Raw genomic sequence first — 21,300 nt, forward strand, 5'->3', positions numbered from 1 at the left:
TGACACGTCGGCGGCGCTCGGAGCCGGATGTCCCAAGATGGCGGCGGCGGAGGGGGCCGGCGCCGCGGAGGCCGCCGCGATGGGGGGCGGCGCCCGGTGCTGAGGGGCCTCCGCTGCCGGCGGGCTGCCAGGTACCGGCGGGGTCTAAGGCACGGGCCGTAGCGCGCCGGGCGGCCGGCCGTGAGGGGCGGCGGGTGCCCCGGCGGCCTCTCGGTGCGGCCGCGGGGCCGCTCCGGGCCTCGGCCGGCGGGTGGTGAGGAAGCGCCGCTGCGGGCGGCGGCTCCGCGCTGCGCGGTGCGCTGGGGAGGGCGGCGGCAGCCGGGGCTGCCCCCGCGGGGCCCCGCGGCGCGGTGGGGCCCGCCCGCAGGTGCGCTGGCTCCTGCCTCGCGGCGCAGAGGGGGGCAGGGCGCTGTGATCAGAAGCGTCTCTCGGCTGTCGCCGCCGCGTGCCTGCTCTAACAAGACACTTAAAATTCCCCTAAAGCAGATTCCCCCCTCCCCAAGTTGTGCAGTGTCATAGGCGTGAGCTTTATTTGAATAGAAATTTGTACTGATTTAGTAGCACAGTTCCCTGAAAATTACTGGTGTGACAGGCTCGTGGTCTGCACCGTTATTGGTGTAATGGGCCAGTACTCTACTAGAGCAGCACTGCTAGTAATCTAGTGCCGGTGTAATGGGCTGTAGTACTCCTTTACAAACATATGGAAATTTTTATTTTTGTTGCCACTGTCTGTGATTCATTTTGAGCTCTGTGTTTTGGCTTCAAGAGGAGCCCTTTATGCTTTGTAACATTCATATTTTATAGTTACCCTTTGTGAGATAGCTGGTAGGAAGCTTTCAACAGTAGTAAAGATGTTGCAATAGGTAAGTGTTCAGTTTGAGTGTCATCCAGTCGGTGCATAGATATGTAACTGTCTACAATTGAAAAAAAAGTCTGAAAAAACAGTGTATTAAGTGCTATTTAGATTTTAAGGGTGTGAGTTCATTTTTTTAATCTATTTTTGTCTTTGGGATTGCATGATTTTGTTTTATGCATGTTGTTCTCAATTAGGAGATTGTGCACATGAACACATTATTTGTTGTTTCACACATACATGCATATACATATGTGTTTGTGTGTGTATATGTATGTGTATATATATAGATGCCCATAAGAGTTAATGTTAATGCCCCGTAACCTGCTTTGTGGATATACTCTTGTTTAAGAGCAACTTATTTAGTGTATGTCCCTTGGAGATAGTGTTAAACTAGTCCCTACAAATAAACTACTACTTCATGCAGATAAATTTTTGCAGAGGGATTTAAATCAAGCATGCTTATACAGCTCACCAGATATGTTTATTGATTGTCTTGCCTAGCATTAGTTCTAATCTTTTTTTTTTGTCTCCTTCTTTAGTAATATTTTTTGGTATATTTGGAAACAACTTTTGCAGTTGTTTTTCTGATGACTAATGCTTAGCAGCCTGCTCTGCATTGTTCATTAATAAACCATCTGAAAGTGAAGAATTTCTAGGCTAAGGAAAGCAAAGAATTGGTTGACTCTTAGGCTGTGTAGTTATTTTTCATTCATAATGTTCTTAAAATCAGCATTTCTGTTAACACTGGATTAGGGGCAGGGGAGGGGAGGGTCAGTATCCCAAGATTGTATTTCACATTTAAAGTATCTGACATGATCACGGTAATTTTATTTGGACTTAAATTGTTAAATCATGCATGTTTTTACTACTGTGTGCAGTCTGTTAATATTAAACTTTTCTTCTGCAAAGAACCTGATACCCTCCTATTGAACCTTTGTTATATAACATTAGAGATCTTGTAGTAATGGCAAGACAGCAGTTAAAAGCAGAATTGCACGCTTATTTTAATTAGCTAAGTACTGACACTGGTTGTTATAAGACTGGGATAAAGTATTAGGATTTTGTTCTTTGTGTACATCTGATAAGACACTGTAAGGAGCAAAGTCCATATTAGAAATTTAGGAGAGAGTATCTGAGTTACAGAACAGCTGGCTTTTGTTATTTGTGATATATTTCACAGATAGCTTTTCAATTAACAACAGAACTGTTAGCTAGATATCAATGTTCTGTTCAGTTAAGTTAGTGCTTTCCAGTAGGTAACTGTCTTGGCAGATACTTTATTAGCTTCCCTCTCCTCTGTTTTGCAATGTATTGTGTAAAAACACTAGTTTATTTGTGGGGAGGGATATTTTTGCAGTTAGTACAATAAAGAACACGATGAAAAATAAATGGGGATGTTTGAAGAGTCTTAGAGAAATGTCTGGGAGTTCTTAAATGTGTGGAAACTGAAGTAGACCCTTGGGCAGGGTTTCCTGGTAACGTCCTGGTTGGCAGTAATCGTGCCCTGCTGGAAAAATTTCAGCTTGGTATCAGTATAGGAGAAATGATTGCAATGCACTAAAACCCTTCTATAAGTAAGTATTCCTTGGTGTGAATTCAATGTGCAGCTGTATTTTAGAAAGAAATTTAAAGGCAAATGCAACTAATACATGAAACTAAGCTTTCTGTTTAATACTTTTCTGTTGAAGTCTGTGTCTCATCCCTTTTTACATTTTAACAAAACAAAAATGTTAAAAATTAAGTCTTAACCTAGCATTTTTTGCCTGGTTTGTATTCTGTAAAATATATGGCTATGTGGGAAAAATTGAGACACCTCAGTTCTGTTGACTGACACTTCAGGCCCTCTGAAAGAGGGGCCTAGATTATGCATAGGAGTGTTGGATTCTGCAATGATGGGTCGAAGAGACTTTTTCTTAGGGTAAGTTGTACTAGTGTCTGATAAAGCCTATATAGACCACCATATTGGTCTATTGGTCAGTATGCTTTTTTTTTTTAATAAAGCTCTATAAAATATCTATGTAGTGCTTGCTCAGTGTGCATATTTATTAAACCAAAAGCCAAAAGTGTTTTGCATTTGAGCTTTTTCTGTACCTATTAAAATTTTGGCTTGGTTACAACCATCAGACTCCTCTGGTTTTCCATCTTGTTACTCTTACTAACAGGATGTTGAATGTTAAAAATTAGACTGCACAGCTTTTGTCTGTCTTCTATAAATGGAAGTGTCTGGTATGACAAAACTGCCGTGGGTACTTCACACTATGATGTACTGTTAGAAAACAAGTCTATTATACATTGCTAAAAGCTTCACCAAGTTGAATTGGACAAGCAGTAAAGAAGAATTCTAATATTGTGAACTCCCCTGCTCCCCAAATTGGTCAGCAGTGATAAAATTGAAAAATACGTGTTCCTAATTAGTTTATTGAGCTTCATGTGCACCAGATTCCTAACTGGTATTGATTGAAGTTCTTGCTGGCAGAGCCAGAATACTTCTGTACCTGTCCATTCCACCCTGCAGTGTAACACCACAACACTGTCTATGCCAAATTCCTACTAAAGTGAGGGCATTGATTAACTAAATAGGTGTATGGAATTAACTGTATATTTTTAAATACAATTTTATTATTTTGCAGCACTTTTCTAGAAGAAAGAATATTTGTGATGGAGACACAATGGCCTTTCAAAATAGATAATAAAGAAAATATTGTTTAGGAGAATAGTTAAAACAAAAATGGACTTTTGTTCTCTTGAGGGGAATAGCATCTGATGAATTCTTTCTTGAGAAGCTTGCTTCTCATTTTACCTATCAGAAGGTCCATTCATACTGAGCAACAATTCAAGAAAGCTGAAGGAATATAGTTTCTAACAAAATTTGAGATCTAGATAGTATTTCCTCAGCTGCTTTTTTTAATTACATTGACTTGCTGTACTGTTTGCAGGTGCTACTGTAGACTGGCTGCTGCTATGTTTGCTCTATGATGTGTAATGCCTAAAACACGTTTAGGGAATATAACAATATAATCCCATTGGTGCTATGACAGTCTCTGATTTTAAAATTTGTGCAGGACTAAACTGTTTAATTACTTTTACTTGGAGCTATTTGTTAAAATTATTGTTAAATAGTGTGCACTGTTACCAAGCAGCATTAAAACGTATTGATACTGGATTTGGATTTAGAGATGCAATGTTATGTATCAGTTTCTTATGAGTTCTGAGAATATAAGGATATCTTTCATTTAGTTTCAAGTTTTCTCAGTAAGTTTGTTTCTCAACTAAATATGCCTTAAGTACTGCATTTATTTAATGTGAGATAGGAAGCTGATTTGTCATCTTTTTGCTTTTATAGTGTGGAAGAAAGAATCCGTCTACAGCATCCACTAATAGTTCCTCGTCTAGTATTTGGCTCTGCTAGAAGTGTATCATGCAGCAACCTCCACAGACTGTTTCGGCAGGAGCAGTAGCTCCTCCTCCTGCAGGCATTGCTCGGAACATGTACTGGCGAAACAGCTCACTCAGTAAACGAGCAAATGCAGCAGCTGCCCCAGTGCAACCTGTAACAGACCCTTTTGCATTTGGCAGACAAACGCCACAGGGTTCCCCCCTAGGTAATCCATCCAAGGGCAATGCATTGGCTGTGCAAAGTCCCTCCCCAGCGGTGTTTCCACAACCAGCTGTTATGCATCCTTCACATGCAGGAGACAATCCTCATGGACTGCCTGTGTCTCTATCAGCTCCTGTATCTCAAGCAGGAATAAATACCAGTATGTTTTCTAATATTCAAGCTTCTTCACCACCCCCAGGATATGTTATAAATAGTACTACAGAAATGCATCCAAATGTAGATCTTGGACTCCATGGGCCTGCAGTATCACTGCATTATAATACAGGAGCAGCACTTGAGAATTCTTTCAGTGGGCATTCTGGAATGGGGTCTACATCAAGCAAACCTGGAGGTAGGCAAGATATTAATAGAGAACCAACTGATGTTCCTCCAGGATCCACTGCAACAGCACTCTTCCCTCCACCTCCTCAGCAGCCCATGTCTCAGTGGAGACCTGCTCAAGGGAACCTGCAGTCTCCAGTTCAAAATTTTGTGCCCTATCCTGAGCCATCTTCTCAAATTGACGTTCATAACACTTCTCAGTCTTCTGTTAGCACTTCTCATCCTTCTCCACAGACAAATTTGCAGCAGGGTCCTGCGCACCAAGCTGTTCCACAAAATATCATGCAAGCACCTTCGTTAGTTGGTTGCGAAAAAAATGGGAAAAACAACTCTGCAAGTAGCAGTTATCACATGAACAGCATTCAGCCTGGAAATGTGTTTAGACAGAGCACGGAAATGAGTAACTCTTGGTTAAATCAATCCTACCAAGAGCAGTTTTACCCACAGCCACCACTGCAAGACACCAGTTTTGTTATTCCCACAGCTCAGGAAAAGAACCCCCCAAAGCAGTCTCCAGATATGTCTGAAGCATCAAATAGACCTACCCTCACAGATCGAGATTCAGGAACTCTCTCTATGTTTTTCAAAGGGGATGAAGCAGAGAATGAGGAAATACTTTCATCTGAAAAAAGTTACATGGTTGAGAAAACAGAGTTTGCTTGTCAGCCAAATTCAGGACCATTGTATCACCAGCCAGCGCATCCCCAGCGGGTTGCAGCTAGCGTCCTCTCTCAGGTGCAGACTGGTACAGGCTCAGCCAATGAGATGGTACAGAAAGGAATGGATGTCCAGTATTTTCCTAAAGCTATAAACAGTCAACAGGATATACTGACTAGTAAGCATTCTATGTTTGTTAGTGATGACAAAATACATGCTAGTGACACATCTGGGAACAGTGGGACGCAATATGAAAACGTTGAGAACCTGGAGTGCATTCAGAATCAGGAAGTGCTGCCAAGTGAACCACAGAACATGAATGTTTCATCCCCAGCTGCCGGTTCTGATCTGTACAGATACGGATCCTTACCAGGTCAGATGCTTCCAAAGAACACTGTTGTGAGCCATGCTGAAGGAGGACCAAATTTGGAGGCACCTGATTCATTACCTCATCCTGTCCGACCAGATAGCGTATCTTCAAACTATAGCAACATTAGCCATAGGAGTGCTTCTAGCTCAACAAGACCTCAAGAGCAAGTTGGTACGTTCATTCAGCAAGAAAGTGGGAAGCCTGATGAAGAATCTTCTGCGAGCTTCTTTAAACAGATTGACTCCTCTCCTTTGGGAGGTGATTCAAGTGAGCTAAACAGGAACAAGAACTACCATGGTAATCTCTCCCAGCCTCCAACTCCAAGTCCTCCTAAGCCTACAGGAGTATTTCAGACAAGTGTAAATAGCTCTTTTGAACCGGTGAGGTCCCATGGAGTTGGGATAAAACCTGCAGAGATCGACCAAGCAAAGATGGTGGTAGAACTGAGAGAGAACCACCCAAACCAAAAGAATACCAAGAAAAATGCAGCTATGCCAGCTGCCTCCCCAGGTAATCTTGAACAGCCACCAGATAATTTGGAAACCATTTTCATGCCTAAGGTACACCCACTGCCTCATGCAGTTTCCACTGTTGAAGCTGGAAATATGTTGCACTCTGGATCTGGTACAGAAAACATACAATCAGTGTCTGAGAAAAGGTCCTCAACAAGAGCTCAGGGAGCAGTTAAGAAGTGTGACAGCCCAGCGACAACTTTGTGGGCTCATAACGAGTTACCTAATTTTGGGGGAAATGTTCTTCTAGCTCCTGCTGCTCCTGCAGTGTATGTACCTGCCAAACAAACAATAGAAGTCATTCAACCACCAGAAGAAGGCCTGTCTAATCAGCAGCCAAACAAACCAGGAACTATTGCAGTGCAGCTTTCCCAGGACGGAAATATATCTTCTGAAAATCTTGAGAATCCTCCCAAAATGGGAGAAGAGGAGGCACTTCAGTCTCAGGCAAGTTCTGGTTATGCAAGTTTATTGTCTTCTCCACCTACAGAGTCTTTGCAAAATCAGCCTGTCCTGATTGCTCAGCCTAATCAAAGCTATAACTTAGCTCAGCCAATTAATTTTTCTATTTCTTTATCTAATCAGCTAAGCAGAAATGAAAACAATCGGCCAATGAAGGATTCTGGGGTTGGGGACAAGCCTGCAATATGTCCCCAAACTTCACATGCTGGTGGGATCATCTCTGGGGAAAATGTGCCATTACCTGTGATGCAAGTTGGATCTCTGTTAGTTAATGCACTTCCAAATACTAATCTGTTAAACCATAATTTATTGCAAAGCCCTGTTAATTCCTCTGATATTGCCTCTAATCAGCCTGCAAACTTGCTGATGCAAACTCCGCTTAATTTGGCTCCAAGTGGTCAAACGAATGTTAATTCAGAAGGTTTTGTTCCTGAATTTACTAGCAAATCAGGGCCTAACTCATCTGTTTCTCCAGGGACAAATCTCCCCAGTGGAAGTGCAAGTGCACTAGTCCCAACTGTTAATTCTGTAGTGCAGGCTAATAATTCCACAAATAATTCAAATAGCGAAGAAGAAGTTGCTGGAGTGCTTGACTTCACAGTATCACGGACATTGGAGAAAAGCAGTGCAAGTAATTCTGTACAGCTGCATGATCAGTCGCTTTCTGGTGGTCCAGTATATCCTCAAAAGCCAGTTGGCAGTGCTGGTCAGGTGGGTCCCCAAATGCATGACAAACGACGTTTTTATCAACAGGTAACGAAAGATATACAATATCAGGCTGTATCAGACAGAGCTATACAGGGAGCAATGCCATCTCAAGCACAAATGCAAGCAACTCAGATGCAGCAACCAACATCATCTGGGCATTCCTCAGCTCCTCCAAGCTACCAGATGGCTGCAGGGACTAAAGCCATGCAGGAATCACAGCAGCATGAGAACCAGGTGCTGGTTAACCATTCTCATCCTTTGAGTCCCAAAGAGGGAAGTTCAGCTCAGCTCACAACAGGGAGTGATCAGATGAGCCCTTATAAGCAACCAGTACCTGGACAGTCATCAGGTGCTCAGACTTCCACAGCTGCTCCTACCACCAGTCATTCAGTCATGTCAAGCGTGCAACAAGATCTGCAGCGTCCACCACTGCCTCAGACTCCTCAGGATGCCTTTGGTCCACCACAAAATCCTTATTACTACTATAGACATCCTTATGATGCTTACCAGCCTCCGTATCCACCACCTTATCCTCCTGCAGACCCCAGAACAGCAGCTCATCTTTATTACCTGGTAGAGTAAATATTTATTTATTTCCCCCTTCCTATGCTCTCAGTATATATTAGTAATTTTAATCTTTGAATTACAGTGGTGTTATGATCAGCATTCAGTATAGCATTCGTATTAAGTATTTAACTTTAGGGAAAATCCAAAGTAACATGAAAAGGTGTGGAAGGCCTTTTGGTACTCATTCTTGTGCTCCCACTTGATGAATCCAATAACTTAGGATATGTATCACAAAGCAGAATCAGGAATATGATAATCCTCAGTCATAAAGATTGACCTGAAAGATGTGAGTAAGGTCTTGAAGTGACTTTACAAAGGTATTTAGAATGTAATGTGATTGCCAATATCAATTCCAATTGGCACAGTTATCAACTGATAGCACTCCTACTGGCTTATTTGGAAAACGTTAGCATTTATAACTGTCTTAGCTGTGCAGGTGTTCAAATTTCGTTCCTACCTGCTGGCTGAGTTATTGGCAGTTTAGTAGAGTAACCAACATTGTGGCTGAGTTGCTTTAATTCAGAAGTAGTGTGTGTGTGTGTATTTTTTCTTAAGTTTTGAATAGTGATGAACCTGAGCCTATTTTACCACAATAGGTACCAAAAACTACACTATAGTCTATACATCTGCTTCTCTTCAGATATCAAGGTTGTTTGTGTTAAGGGGGAAAAGGAAGTCTGGAATTGATCTTGAAAGAACAAGCCTTATTGCTTGCCTGATTTTTATTTTTGGAGGTAGGAAGCCTTTTACCTTACATGTTGATTTCTTTTCCTTAGGAGGATAGCTATGGACAGTATGACCCACGGTACAGGCACTATGATAGCAATAGTGCTGCGTATACAGAGCCTGGGAGCTATCGGTATCCTGAGCCTGAACGTCCTAGTTCCAGAGCCAGTCATTGCTCTGACAGACCATCTTCTAGGTATGCAATTCTTACATTGAGTACAGATTTGATATGTACTGAAGTACTGCATGTAGTTATGCTTCATGAAGCTCTGTAACGTAAGCCACAGTGAAGGAGCTCCAGAACTCATTGTATGCCACTGTAGAAAGATAGAGTATCAAATGCTGTGCCAGAAAGGATAATGATACAATTCTGGCAGTTTTTTCTGTTGCTGAAGCCCTCTACTCCTTTCATTCAGTTCTCTGGGTGGCTGTTAGCTTTTCTTTCAGGCAGAAAATCATTGCAACAGAATCAGTACTGAGGTTAACTCTTCTGTGTGTGTGCAGTTGAAGAGCAGTGTAGACTATGACTTTGTTAATTGATATTAATTTAGTTTCTAGCAAACATTTAAATACCAGTCCCTACTTATGTTAAGAAATGGCACTTTTGTACATTGGTCTGGGATTTGCTTTGGAAGCATAGCAGCGTGTGTGGCCTACTAATGCATAGTGTGTTAGATTCTCAGAAGACAGAAACAATGAATCGAATTAATGGTACCTGGTGCTGTGTCAGGTTGATCTGTTCGATGATTGCTTTAACTGTGTAAGATTTTTTTCACAGAATTCCCAAACTGTAGTATGTATACTGTTGGCGTTATATGAACGTGTTTGTGTCTCGTTCTTTGGTATTTTGCTTGTGGAGTATTCTTCAAATTAAAAGAATAAAATTCTGCTTACCACCTCTGAAACATTTATAGGAAGTTTTGGCCTTGAGTGCAAAACAATGACTCCATGTGATGACTTTATCATGATCTTAAGTGAATCTAAATGCACTGTGATGTAGTAAGATGAGTTAATGACCTCTAGTAGCACTAAGATAGCACTCTGCTTGGTGAATACTGCTTTGCGTTTAAAATTCCTGTAGGTAGATCAAAGCCTGTTATGAGCAGCTCAGTCAGTGTTCGTTTATGATACGACAGTACCGTCAGATGTGAGCTGTGGCATGGCACTGCAGGGCAGCAGAGCCCAGGAGTAACAGTCAGTGTGACTATGTGTGTCTGAAACCTTTACTTAGTATTTCAGGATTGGTGATGCAGCTTGGTAAATTCTATTTGGGGGAGGTAAGGAGATAGGGAGAGGAATAACATCTTTCTGAAGGGGACTGAGAAGATGGATGAATAAACTTGATCTGATAAGATCAAGTCTCCTGCTCTGCAAAAGTAGGTGCTGTGTTAGCAAGCTTTCTACATGTTGTTCCAATGAGGAATATCACTTGACTTGCTTGACCACTTTGGGGCTTGCACTGCTAGTTGTGTGTTTAGTTTGTTGTAGAACAGCCTGGAAGTTTCCATCATTCAACATTGTCATTAAATCTTTCCCTCCTATGCATATACACATGGGTGTATATGTGTCTGCACTTGCACTACATTTTACTATGCTCTTATCTAACATTCCTCTTCAGGCTTTCTTTCAAAAATTGTAGGATGGTTTCGCAAAGATGACATGTAATAAAGGCACATAGTTTTTAAAGTAACAGCAACATCTTTCCATCAAAAGTAAAGTAACTCCAGTGACTACAGGTGTTGTGATTCTTCTGTATGTGCAGTGTCTCTTACTCTGATGTATTTAGTCTGGTTCTTGTGCTTGTTTTCTTCATCTGAACAATCCGTATTCTAACGTGGGCTCTGTAAAAGGAATGCTTTTACTCAGTCTTCTCTTTGCTCAGTTTAAGAAATGAGCCTTTCCTAGTGCAATGTGACTATTCATCCAAGACTATTGAGAAAAGTAATAACTAGAAGAGGCCCAGAATTAGTTGTGTAGTGATGCGTTCTGTTACTTAATAGTATTGAGATGGCAGTTGTATCTCATTTTTTCACTGAAGTACTAAATATATGAATGTGCTAACACTCAAAACAGCCACATTTACTGAAAAGCTCAGATTGAAAGACAGACTGAGTGCAGAATGAGAGTGAACCATTGGGATTGTGGCAGTGCTAGCCCTACAGTGTTAGCATTCTGTGCACTTGACAGCCACAGGTTTGTCTCAGCTTCAAGCAGAACAAGAATGTGATACAATATTAAGTTCTTTGATAGCTAAATAATAAAAGAAGGGTGAAAGTAACTTTGCAGTGTCTTTTGGTTTTGCTTTGCTCCTGACTAATGCTGGCGAAAGACGCTACAATAACAGCCCCAGAGACTGAAACCCTCTGTTCAGGGTTATCCACAACAGTGCTAGTACATTGTCTTAACCTGTTTTAATGACCTCTTCTCCAGACTCTCATCCTCTTTCCAACTCCACAAGAAATATAAAAACACTTCTAAAACTGAGGGAGCAATTGATTCATTACCCTTTGACTCATTTCTCTTTTGAGACCATTCAAAGGATGCTAGTTATGGCAGTAGCTTTTGTGATTAATTGTCCATAAGTAACAAGACTTGCCGCTGAAACAATTTACAAAAGCTACTAAACTATTGTGCAGTAACAACTGTCAGCTTTCTGATGGCACAGAGTAATTCAATGATGTATTGGTTTGTAAGCTCTAATTTTATGATTCTTTGATTTCCTGTAAATGCATTATTTTAAATTTGATACTCTAGCTGTCCAGTTGTGGCATTATAGTTCTCCATATCCTGTGTTGGCTTAAGGAGAGAAAATACCATCATTGCAGGAGGGATAACAACTCTGTGCACTTTCTTTCAGGCAGGGATATGCTGAAGATTACTATACAAAAGGTGGATGGAGTGATTATTATTCAGGTTACTACTCAAACTCGTATGATTATGGAGGTAAGGTGTCAGTGCTCTGCATGTTATATATAATGAACTTCTGGTTTAGAAAAATATTTATGGGGAAGATTAAAATTGAACATTATTACATTTTTTTCTGTATTATTAAAGTTATCTCTTCCACAGCTAATGAAAATAAAGTTGTGCTTGCTGAAAATTGATCTTGGGACTATTCTAGCTCTGAATATTGTGCTGTCCATCTTGTATTTTTTTCTTGTCCAGCACAAGTAATAGAAAATAAACTGAGCTATATTCTTACTACTAGACTTCTGTTTTTCTTTCCTAATCACGATGGAAGCATACCACAGCTAGTGTACAGAATGGTTTTCTTCAGTGTGTTGCAAGTCTGACATTTACTGACTCTTATTCTTAACATGTAACCTTTGGCAAGACATGTAAAGTAAATTTTAGATGGGTAGTGTAAACAGAAGTTGACTTATGTTCAGAATTTGGCCTTGTGCATAGTTTTCTGAATGCTCACAGTGACATACTGGTCGATAATCTGAAGATAATTGTTTGGATTTTGAACAAAATTTGTCTACTCTAATGATTGACAGCAAAGATGCTGTAATTTTTTTGTTGAATTGTTACAGTATTCTGACTAAATTCTAAAGTTGTTAGAGAAGGTCTGTCTGAGGGACTGTCACCTTAAAGAGTGTCTAGCTAAGTATATAAGAACAATATTTATCTGACAGATGTGAAACATATTATTTAAACTCATCTAATAAGTAAAATGAATGGACATACTCATACAGCTTTAAGTATGTTATTTTGGTTTTGTTATATGCTTCAGGGCTGCTGACAAGATCAGCATGTAAATAAAGAGAAAGAAATTGAGAATATTTATAAGTAGTGTCTTCAAATAACTACACCATTTCTTTTCATCTTTCAAAGATCCAAGTCGTTGGGAACGCTATTCTTCAGCGTATGACCCCAGATACAGAGATCCTAGAAATTATGATCAGAGGTATTGGTATGATGCTGAACATAACCCTTACCAAAAGAGAGAAGCATATTCATACGGTAACAGGTTTGTCCATTCAATCCATGTCCTGGCAGTGCTCTTTCCAGATCTAAGGCAGAGTGGAGCTTAGGTGCTAATAATGTTCAGAGGAACAGTGATTGAAGTGTGCGTGAAGGGGGAGAATTTGGTGTTACTTTCTTCAGGGCTGAGTCATAGTCAAATGTGCCACCAGGCAATTAGGTTATGGTGATAAGTGTTAAGGCAAGGACTGAGGCTTCACTTGTGTGCTAACAGAAACATTTCCTTATTTGCTGAAGATCTGACCCAAAGCTTTCAGAATTTTTGGACTTTTGTGATAGTTGCATCATACTTCAGAGTTTCATGGTATTATGTGGCTTTGTAAGCAAAATCCTCCCAGTAATATACTGCAGAAGAGCAGGTACTGCCTGTGAAAGACTATTAAAATATATTACAAATATTTCATGGGTGTATGTTGCTGGTTCCCTCTTTTCCTTTAACAGAGGGAGTTGAGGGGAAAAAGAATGAACTATCATGTCACTCTTGGGAAGAGGATTTAAGGCAAATAGGACTTGTTTTCAGATAGGTCACACGCACTTTTGGTTTTCTTAGAACAGGCTTGGAGAATGATGGTCTTGATTTGGAATATTCTGGATGAGCTTCTTGAGGCAATGTCAGTGGGTTTACTGTAATAAAGACATCAGTCTAAGAAATAATCTAAAAGTCATTCTGAGGTTAAGTACAATTTTCTTCTTAATAGGTATGCAGTGAAGTTACTTTCCTCTAGGATATTGGTGGCTATGTTTATTTTTGCATTGTGTATTTCCTTGTTCTTCAGACATGACCGCTATGAAGATCACTGGCGGTATGATCCTCGTTTTGCTGGAAGTTTTGATGATGAAGCTGAACCTCACAGAGATCCATATGGTGATGAATTTGACAGACGCAGTGTCCACAGTGAGCATTCTGCTCATAGCCTCCGTAGCTCCCGTAGTGTTCATAGCCACCAGAGCAGTTTTAGCTCTCATTCTCAACAAGTGAGTTTCAAAAGGACACATCAGGTATTTTCTCGTAGCAGAGTTGGTCTTGGGCACAGGATTGATAGCTAATCTTTATGAGCCTTAGTCCTCTGTGTTAGGGGTGGGTGAGAAATTAAAATACACAAAAATATTTCTATTTTTAGCTTGAGGAAGATGCATTTTGAAAACTCTTATTCTGTAAGTTAAGACTGCTTTCTGATACAGTTTTGAACTTAATACATTGTGCAAGTTGCCATACATACAGAAGTGGAAAATATCCTCTGCTGAATCCATTTGCTGTTTGTCAGAACCTTGCCCTTGCTGTGCTTGGCTGTAGTTGATACTGTGCCTGGCTTTCAGTGTTACACCATTTCTCTCATCACAAGCATGAGAGCTAATACTGAACTTGCAACCTGTTGGACTAACTCAACGTTTATATGATACTATCTTGTATTTAAAAACAAAAAATGAATCTAGCTTCTGATTATTCCTGTATCTATGCCCTAAATACAAATACCTGAAAAATATAGAGACTATTCGGATAAATTTTCTTTGCTAGTCAAGTGTATCTTTCTAGCTATAGTCTTACCTGTTAGTACATCAAGTCTATTGGAAGATTAGATGGTTTTCCAGTCTGAACTCCATTTTGAAATAATATTGGAAGTAGTATTGGAGGTCATTTAGGCATTAATCTTTAGGCACCTTTAGGTTTATTCAGGTCAGATTTTCTCTGTCAAGAAAGATGATGAACATTTCTGATCTATAGTTGCTGGTACAGCAACACTTCACCCTGAAAGTTGTAGTGCTGTTCTTGACCCAAGGCACGTAGATATTCTGTGGTAAGATAACTGAATACATTTGAATATGAACAGATCAAAAAGTAATTAAAACACGAACACTAAGAGATACTAATTATCCTCTGTAGCCTGTTAGAACCAGGTGACTTGCTGGGCAGCTTTCCCAAGTGCAAGTCCTTTGCAGTGATGTGGTAAGCCTTGTTTAAGAACCACCTAAAGAAATGAAGTGAGAGGAGGAAAAAATGCTCAGTCTCTTGCATCATGTTTGCTATGTTGCTTGCTTCATGCAACTTTACTCTCTGCTAACAATTACTAATATGATCTGTTTAGAGCCAGCTGTATAGAAGTAACCATGATCTAACGGCTAATGCATATGAAACTACTGTGCAGGCAGTGTCACTCCACACAGATTATCCATATGGCGGATATGCTGCTAACTTTGATGGCCAACAGCCTTTTGCAGATTATGGCTACCCACCTGAAACTGGATGGTCATCTGTAGAACAAGGTATTTGCACCAAGGGGGGAGGTGGAGGGAAGATACTATGGTTGTGATGTTGTCTACCAATAGTAGTTTGCTCTTCTATTAGTATTTCCTTAAATATAAGACTCTTTCATGTATTCATTGAGCCTATTAACAAGAAAAACATTGTTCATAGTAGTTTTGAGTAAAGTTTTTTTTTTGTTTGTTTGTTTATTTTCATCATGAGGTTAGTATCTTGCTGAAATCTGAGTATATCGCAAAATAGGAGTAGCTAGATGGTGTTTGCTATGAAGTATTGCATACTTGCATTTGTAAATGTCTCTTTAGAACATACAAATTCTGGACTATACTGCTTGTGCTTCATGGAGAATCATTCAAATTTAACTACAGATTTTTCCATAATATTTTTTACCCTTTCTGCATAGAATGAAACACTCTTCCTAAGGAAAAGGTTTTCTAGAGTATGTTGAAATGTATCATTAGCTCTTTGAAGATGTATCATGTATATGTACACAGATCACAGAAATGTGTTTGAGGTAAACAAGTAAAGACCCTGAATTTAAAAAAACAAGTGGATTTTAAGGCTCTTTAATTTTGTTTTTGCAATTGCAAATCTTTGAAAGATCTTTGGGAGTATAATGAAATTGATTAACTGTTGCTTATAAAGTTTAGCCAAACAAAAATGTCAAGCTTTTTTTCACTAATAACCACCAGATGACTGAATTGGATAAATATATTAAGTTCAGGATGTTGCAAGTCAGGTTGCTGCTGCTTATTTTATCATTTTTTTCCTTGCTTCAGTACCTTTAAGACCCTCAACACCTGAGAAGTTTTCAGTGCCTCACATCTGTGCTAGGTTTGGTCCTGGAGGGTACTTAATAAAAGTGTTGCCAAACCTGCCTTCAGAGGGACAACCAGCTCTAGTTGAAGTACACAGTATGGAGGTAACTTTTTAAAATTCAGAATACAAACCTTTCTTTTGGAAGGGGACTTACAGTAATACACAAAAAAAACCAGGAAGTTATTTATGTCAATGGATGTATTTTTCTGTATTTACTTGTTTGTGTTTGGATCATAATTGTGTAAATAAAATGATAACCTTAAAAGCTGATGTGGCCATGATTAGATCACCTAGCTCCTTGTACTCTTCACAGAAAGGCCAGAGTTCAGTTTTCTTTGTAATGTATTGCTGTTCATAGAGATGATGCTTTCTCCGCACAATCTCAACAGAGCTAAAGTTAGCTTGTCCTCTTGATGGATGAGGGATTAAATATCTTGAGTATATTTTTACTTTTTTTGTGCATCTATGAAGAAATAGAATATGTTTTAAGCATATAAAAGATAAGAAAGGACTGGCTTACGTGGTAAGACTAGAATTTGTTGGTAAAATGCCACTAGAAAGAAGTAGAATTTTACACAAGTGCTGGAACAGCATTTGGAGAGTTATTTAAGGAGATGCAAGAAGGATTTTTGTAGTAAAACTGAATTCATTTTTCATACAAGTGATGCTACAGAACAACTTCCCATGTAAAGTAGACTTTACCATTTATTTTTGCAGGTTACCGTATACATTTTGTTGAAGAGCAGTAGCCTTGCTTACAGTACAGATTAGGCCTAGGTCCATGGGGGGAGTTCTGTGGATTTGTTTTCTCTCCATTTTTAGAGTGTAATTCATAGTTACAAGAATTCTTTTTTGATTTATATTTGTGTTTCAGACTATGTTGCAACATTCTCCCGAGCAAGAAGAGATGAGAGCATTTCCTGGTCCTCTTGCTAAGTATGTTCTTACAGATCTTAAAAGTGACTTATGCTTTCAGATTTCATTTCTTTATTGAACTTTTAAATGCCCATAAATTAAAGGATTTAAAGTGACTCAAAATATTTGTTGCTTTTTACTTACTTAAATAATACATGAGCTTTAAATGTGTTCCTCATGCTATTTGCCATAATGGTCTGAATATTTTATATTTGTCTCATTAAATGCCTTTTTTGTTCCCCCCTACCCAGGGATGACACCCATAAAGTGGATGTTATTAATTTTGCACAAAATAAAGCTACACAGTGCTTTCAGAATGAAAATCTAATTGATAAAGAATCTGCAAGTCTGCTTTGGGACTTTATTGTACTGTTGTGCAGGCAGAACGGGGTATGTCTTACCACTTGAATTTTATCTATCCTAAGATATTTTCTACATGAAATAGTGTTTATGTGAAAGGTAGAAATATGTGTATAGTGACTTACCTTGGGATAAGTTCACTGATTAGCAGAACAGGGAAACTTGCCTTCAGATACTCAGAGGGCTGATATTCACCCATTGTTGTTTAAGTGACAGAATGAAGACAATGCTGAGTAACGGAATTACAATATCCTTAATATGATTGGGGTTTTCTTAGTTTGTTTTTGTTTTTCCCATGTATAGACTGTAGTGGGAACAGATCTTGCTGAACTTTTGCTACGAGATCATAAAACAGTGTGGCTTCCTGGGAAATCGCCTAATGAAGCAAATTTGATTGATTTCACTAATGAGGCTTTGGAACAAGTCGAAGAGGAATCTGGTGAAGCCCAGCTCTCATTTCTCACAGACAGTCTTATAACCACAATTGACAGTCTTGAGAAAGAGACGGAGAGATTCAGAGAATTGCTGCTTTATGGCCGTAAGAAGGTAAATGCTTATGCTACTGTTTCAAATACTATATGGATTTTATTTTGATTACTTAACTTTTAGACATAAATCTTAAAGCTAAGTATTCCTGCATCAATGAAAATCGTTTTTGCGGCTTGCCATATATATAATACTTCACGACACTGTATTAATTGAAAAATATCCTGCCCTAGAGCTTATAAATTAAAACAAACTTGTATTAACATGCTGGCATTTGACCTGAACAACCATTTTTCATTCAGTCACAAAGTACTAACATAAAACAATCACTGACTGTTTAAGCTGATTTAAGCTGTACATTAAGCTTTCCCTAGTAAAATAATTTCTGTATTAATTAGGATGCTTTGGAGTCAGCCATGAAGCATGGTTTATGGGGTCATGCTCTGCTACTTGCCAGTAAAATGGACAGCAGAACGCATGCAAGAGTTATGACCAGGTACAGTGGTGTTCTTGTTGATTAGTATGGTATGAACTACTTATTCTACTGATGAGGTAGAGACTGGGTGCTCAGAAATCTTGACGTCAGAATTCTGAGTTATTCTTAAAAGGTCATGCAAAAAATTTCATTTTACCTGTATATGTAGTTGGCTCAGGTCACCTGTCGCTTTTTATTGGGGGGGAGGGGGTGTCTTCTGGCCATGAGCTTGAGCCTGAAAAGTTATTCTATGCCACTCATTCTTTCAAAGGGTAATTAAACAATGTCATCAGTGGGCTTGCCAGATGGGTGGTGTTGGTCAGGCTTTGAGTAAACTGCGAGAACCAACTGTCAGTTTGGCTAAAGCAAAGTAACTCTGTGGTACCCTTCATTCTCCCTGACTGGAAGAAGCAATATGTTCATGTATATGTCTGTAGACAGCTAAACTTTTTCTGCTTCCCCAGCTTTTTAAAGCATGTGCTGAACCTAGTCAGCTGGCACAGGGAGAATCATGAGGTTTTTTCCTAGCTTGGACTGACACGTCAGGAGTGGTAGATCCAGTTAGTTAATTATGCTTTGATTTTGGATGTTACCCACTGGGCAATTGCTTATTCAGTGTAGTATTTTCAAATTGCACTCCCTTCTCAAAAACTAAGCTGGATGAACTGAGTGTTCAAGTACCTTTTAACAGCTTACCAACAGTGTTTGGTTTTTGTTTTTCTATATGATGTCTCTGTAGATTTGCCAACAGTCTCCCAATTAATGATCCTCTGCAAACTGTTTACCAACTCATGTCTGGGAGGATGCCAGCTGCATCCACGGTAAGATTCAAGCTGAAGCTGCAGTTGAGACTTAAATAGGTGCTGTAGTAAGTAGTGTAGTTCCTAATAATAATTTTTTCATTTACTTTTCCTAGAATGCCAGATAAGTTGATTTTAGTCCTTTTTCAGTTGAAACACTTACCTGTGCAGAGCTCCAGTCACTGCTGTGACTAAGTAATTCTTCTAATTTTAGTGCTGTGGCGATGAGAAATGGGGAGATTGGAGGCCGCATCTAGCAATGGTGTTATCCAACTTGACCAATAACATGGACTTGGAATCCAGGACCATTGCTACCATGGGAGACACTCTTGGTAACGCTTGGGAAATGAACAGGGTGATGATTGAACTACTGAAAATTTTAATTGCTCAGCTTGCTGAGCAATTTTTCTGGGGGGGAAACAAACAACTGCTGCTTAAAATGTAAAGTGGAACACTTCTGTACTTCTGTATGGACTTGTCTGTATTGTGAAGCTATATTTGAATGCAGTGCCAGAACAATATGGGACACTGAATTGCGATGGGACACTGGGAGAGAATATCCTGACTTCTGTCTCTTTTTTACAGCTTCTAAAGGCCTTCTGGATGCTGCTCACTTTTGTTACCTTATGGCCCAGGTTGGATTTGGAGTTTATACAAGGAAAACAACAAAGCTTGTCTTAATTGGATCAAATCATAGGTTTGGCTTAGCTTTTTCTTGTTTGTTTTCTAAAAAATGACTTTAAATATAAAAATAAAAGCTTAATGATTTGAGAGACTGAGTTGTGGTGTGTCTGCTGTCATCACTAAGCCACAGTTGTTTGAGATAGCTCTCTGATGACCTCTCCTTGTTTTAAGAACAGAAGTTATTGATGCTATGTGCCTAGTAGTGCTGCTTCTCATTTTATTTCAAACTTACAGATTTGTATTTGTTGACAGTATATATAATCTCAATGTCAGTTAATATTTTTCCTTCTCTCATTCCCCAATAGCTTGCCTTTTTTTAAGTTTGCCACCAATGAAGCCATTCAAAGAACAGAAGCCTATGAATATGCTCAGTCACTAGGAGCTCAACCTGATTGCTTACCCAATTTCCAGGTGAAGAACTGTTTATTTTGGCAGGTTTTGTCAGGTGCTTGTCTCACATATGTTTTTTCCAGCATAGAAAATACTATATCTGTTCTAAACTGAAATTCTCTTAAGTAATGTTTTGCAGGGTAGCTTTTCCCTTTTTGTCACTGAGTCAACCTTCTTTCCACTTCGATCTGTGCATTCTGAACTTGCAAATTTTTAATTCCGTTGCTATCGTAAATCTATAACCCAAAAGAAAAATCCAGCAGGATTTGTTTGCATTAGATAAATTACTCTCATATGGTATATTGTGTGGAAGAGGAGGTACGAATGTCAAGGGAGACTGGGGTGGTGAGGCAGGGCCAGGAGTTTTTTTTTTTTTTTTTTTTTTAAACCTACTTAGTATAGATACAATGGTGTATCTGAACTTTGGACTGAAATGACAAACTCTCTCATTTGATGTTTCTAAAAGTGTTCTGATCACTTGTTTCACCTGCTTGCATCCTCTAGGTTTTCAAATTCATCTATGCTTGCCGCCTAGCTGAAATGGGACTTGCTGCTCAGGCTTTCCATTATTGTGAAGTAATTTCAAGAACTATCCTTAAAGATCCACATTACTATTCACCTGTACTTATTGGCCAGCTAATCCAGGTAACATATTTGTGACTTCCTATTGCAGGTTGTAAGCTGTAGCTAAAGTTGCCTTCTTGTTGGCCTGTTAACTTATTCTTTACAATGCTTCTTCTAGATGTCATCGCAACTACGCCTATTTGACCCACAGATAAAAGAGAAACCAGAACAAGAATCCTTCATAGAACCTTCATGGTTAGTAAGGCTTCGACACGTGGATGGACAGATCAAGGTACAGAATGTGCTTGCCAAGATGGAGTATTCCCTTTTAAGGTTTAACGTATATTCAATTTTTAAAGTGTTTTTGTTTATACTACTGACTGTAGAAACATGAGCTGAATATATCATAAGGTCGCTTTGTAAAACACAAATGTTATGATTTAAACCAAGTGGATGTAACATGTTTTAGCGCCCTAAGGCTCATTGCAGAGTAGTTAAAGGATGATGTACATTGTGAGAGAGAGACTTTTCTTAGCACTTAGCACAAGGAGAATTGGAAGGCTTGTTGAGGTGTAATAACTCCAGTTATAAGCAAAGGATCTGCTTGCCAGAAAAAGGTTGTGTGTGGATTAGTGTAGCTAAATTGTATCAAAAAAAAATTTGGAAGGGAAGGTACATCCTTTCTTTACAAAGATCCATTAGAAACTTGAAAGCTTGATCTATTTAACTAACTTATGCAAAATTTTTCATTAAGTGTTTTGG

General features: G+C 39.3%; 1 protein-coding gene across 5 annotated transcripts in view; it reads left to right on the forward strand.

The window, feature by feature from the left end:
• The first annotated feature begins 42 nt into the window (after positions 1–42).
• SEC16A (SEC16 homolog A, endoplasmic reticulum export factor) overlaps positions 43–21,300 on the forward strand; it is a 31,815-nt gene continuing 10,557 nt past the window's right edge. For 2 of the 5 annotated variants that reach the window (XM_062590656.1, XM_062590657.1), the window contains exons 1-18: positions 43–131; positions 4,200–8,078; positions 8,849–8,994; positions 11,656–11,741; positions 12,636–12,771; positions 13,562–13,760; positions 14,870–15,047; positions 15,825–15,967; positions 16,739–16,800; positions 17,031–17,169; positions 17,443–17,685; positions 18,024–18,121; positions 18,840–18,921; positions 19,115–19,232; positions 19,486–19,597; positions 19,890–19,995; positions 20,479–20,619; positions 20,717–20,830. In XM_062590656.1, coding sequence (XP_062446640.1) covers positions 4,275–8,078; positions 8,849–8,994; positions 11,656–11,741; positions 12,636–12,771; positions 13,562–13,760; positions 14,870–15,047; positions 15,825–15,967; positions 16,739–16,800; positions 17,031–17,169; positions 17,443–17,685; positions 18,024–18,121; positions 18,840–18,921; positions 19,115–19,232; positions 19,486–19,597; positions 19,890–19,995; positions 20,479–20,619; positions 20,717–20,830 — 5,907 coding nt within the window. In that variant the 5' untranslated portion in view covers positions 43–131; positions 4,200–4,274. The remainder of the gene's footprint in view (positions 132–4,199; positions 8,079–8,848; positions 8,995–11,655; positions 11,742–12,635; positions 12,772–13,561; positions 13,761–14,869; positions 15,048–15,824; positions 15,968–16,738; positions 16,801–17,030; positions 17,170–17,442; positions 17,686–18,023; positions 18,122–18,839; positions 18,922–19,114; positions 19,233–19,485; positions 19,598–19,889; positions 19,996–20,478; positions 20,620–20,716; positions 20,831–21,300) is intronic. The other 3 variants (XM_062590661.1, XM_062590658.1, XM_062590659.1) reach the window with 3 other exon arrangements.

This window comes from Rhea pennata, chromosome 18 (assembly GCF_028389875.1).
Source record: "Rhea pennata isolate bPtePen1 chromosome 18, bPtePen1.pri, whole genome shotgun sequence".
NCBI lineage: Eukaryota > Metazoa > Chordata > Aves > Rheiformes > Rheidae > Rhea > Rhea pennata.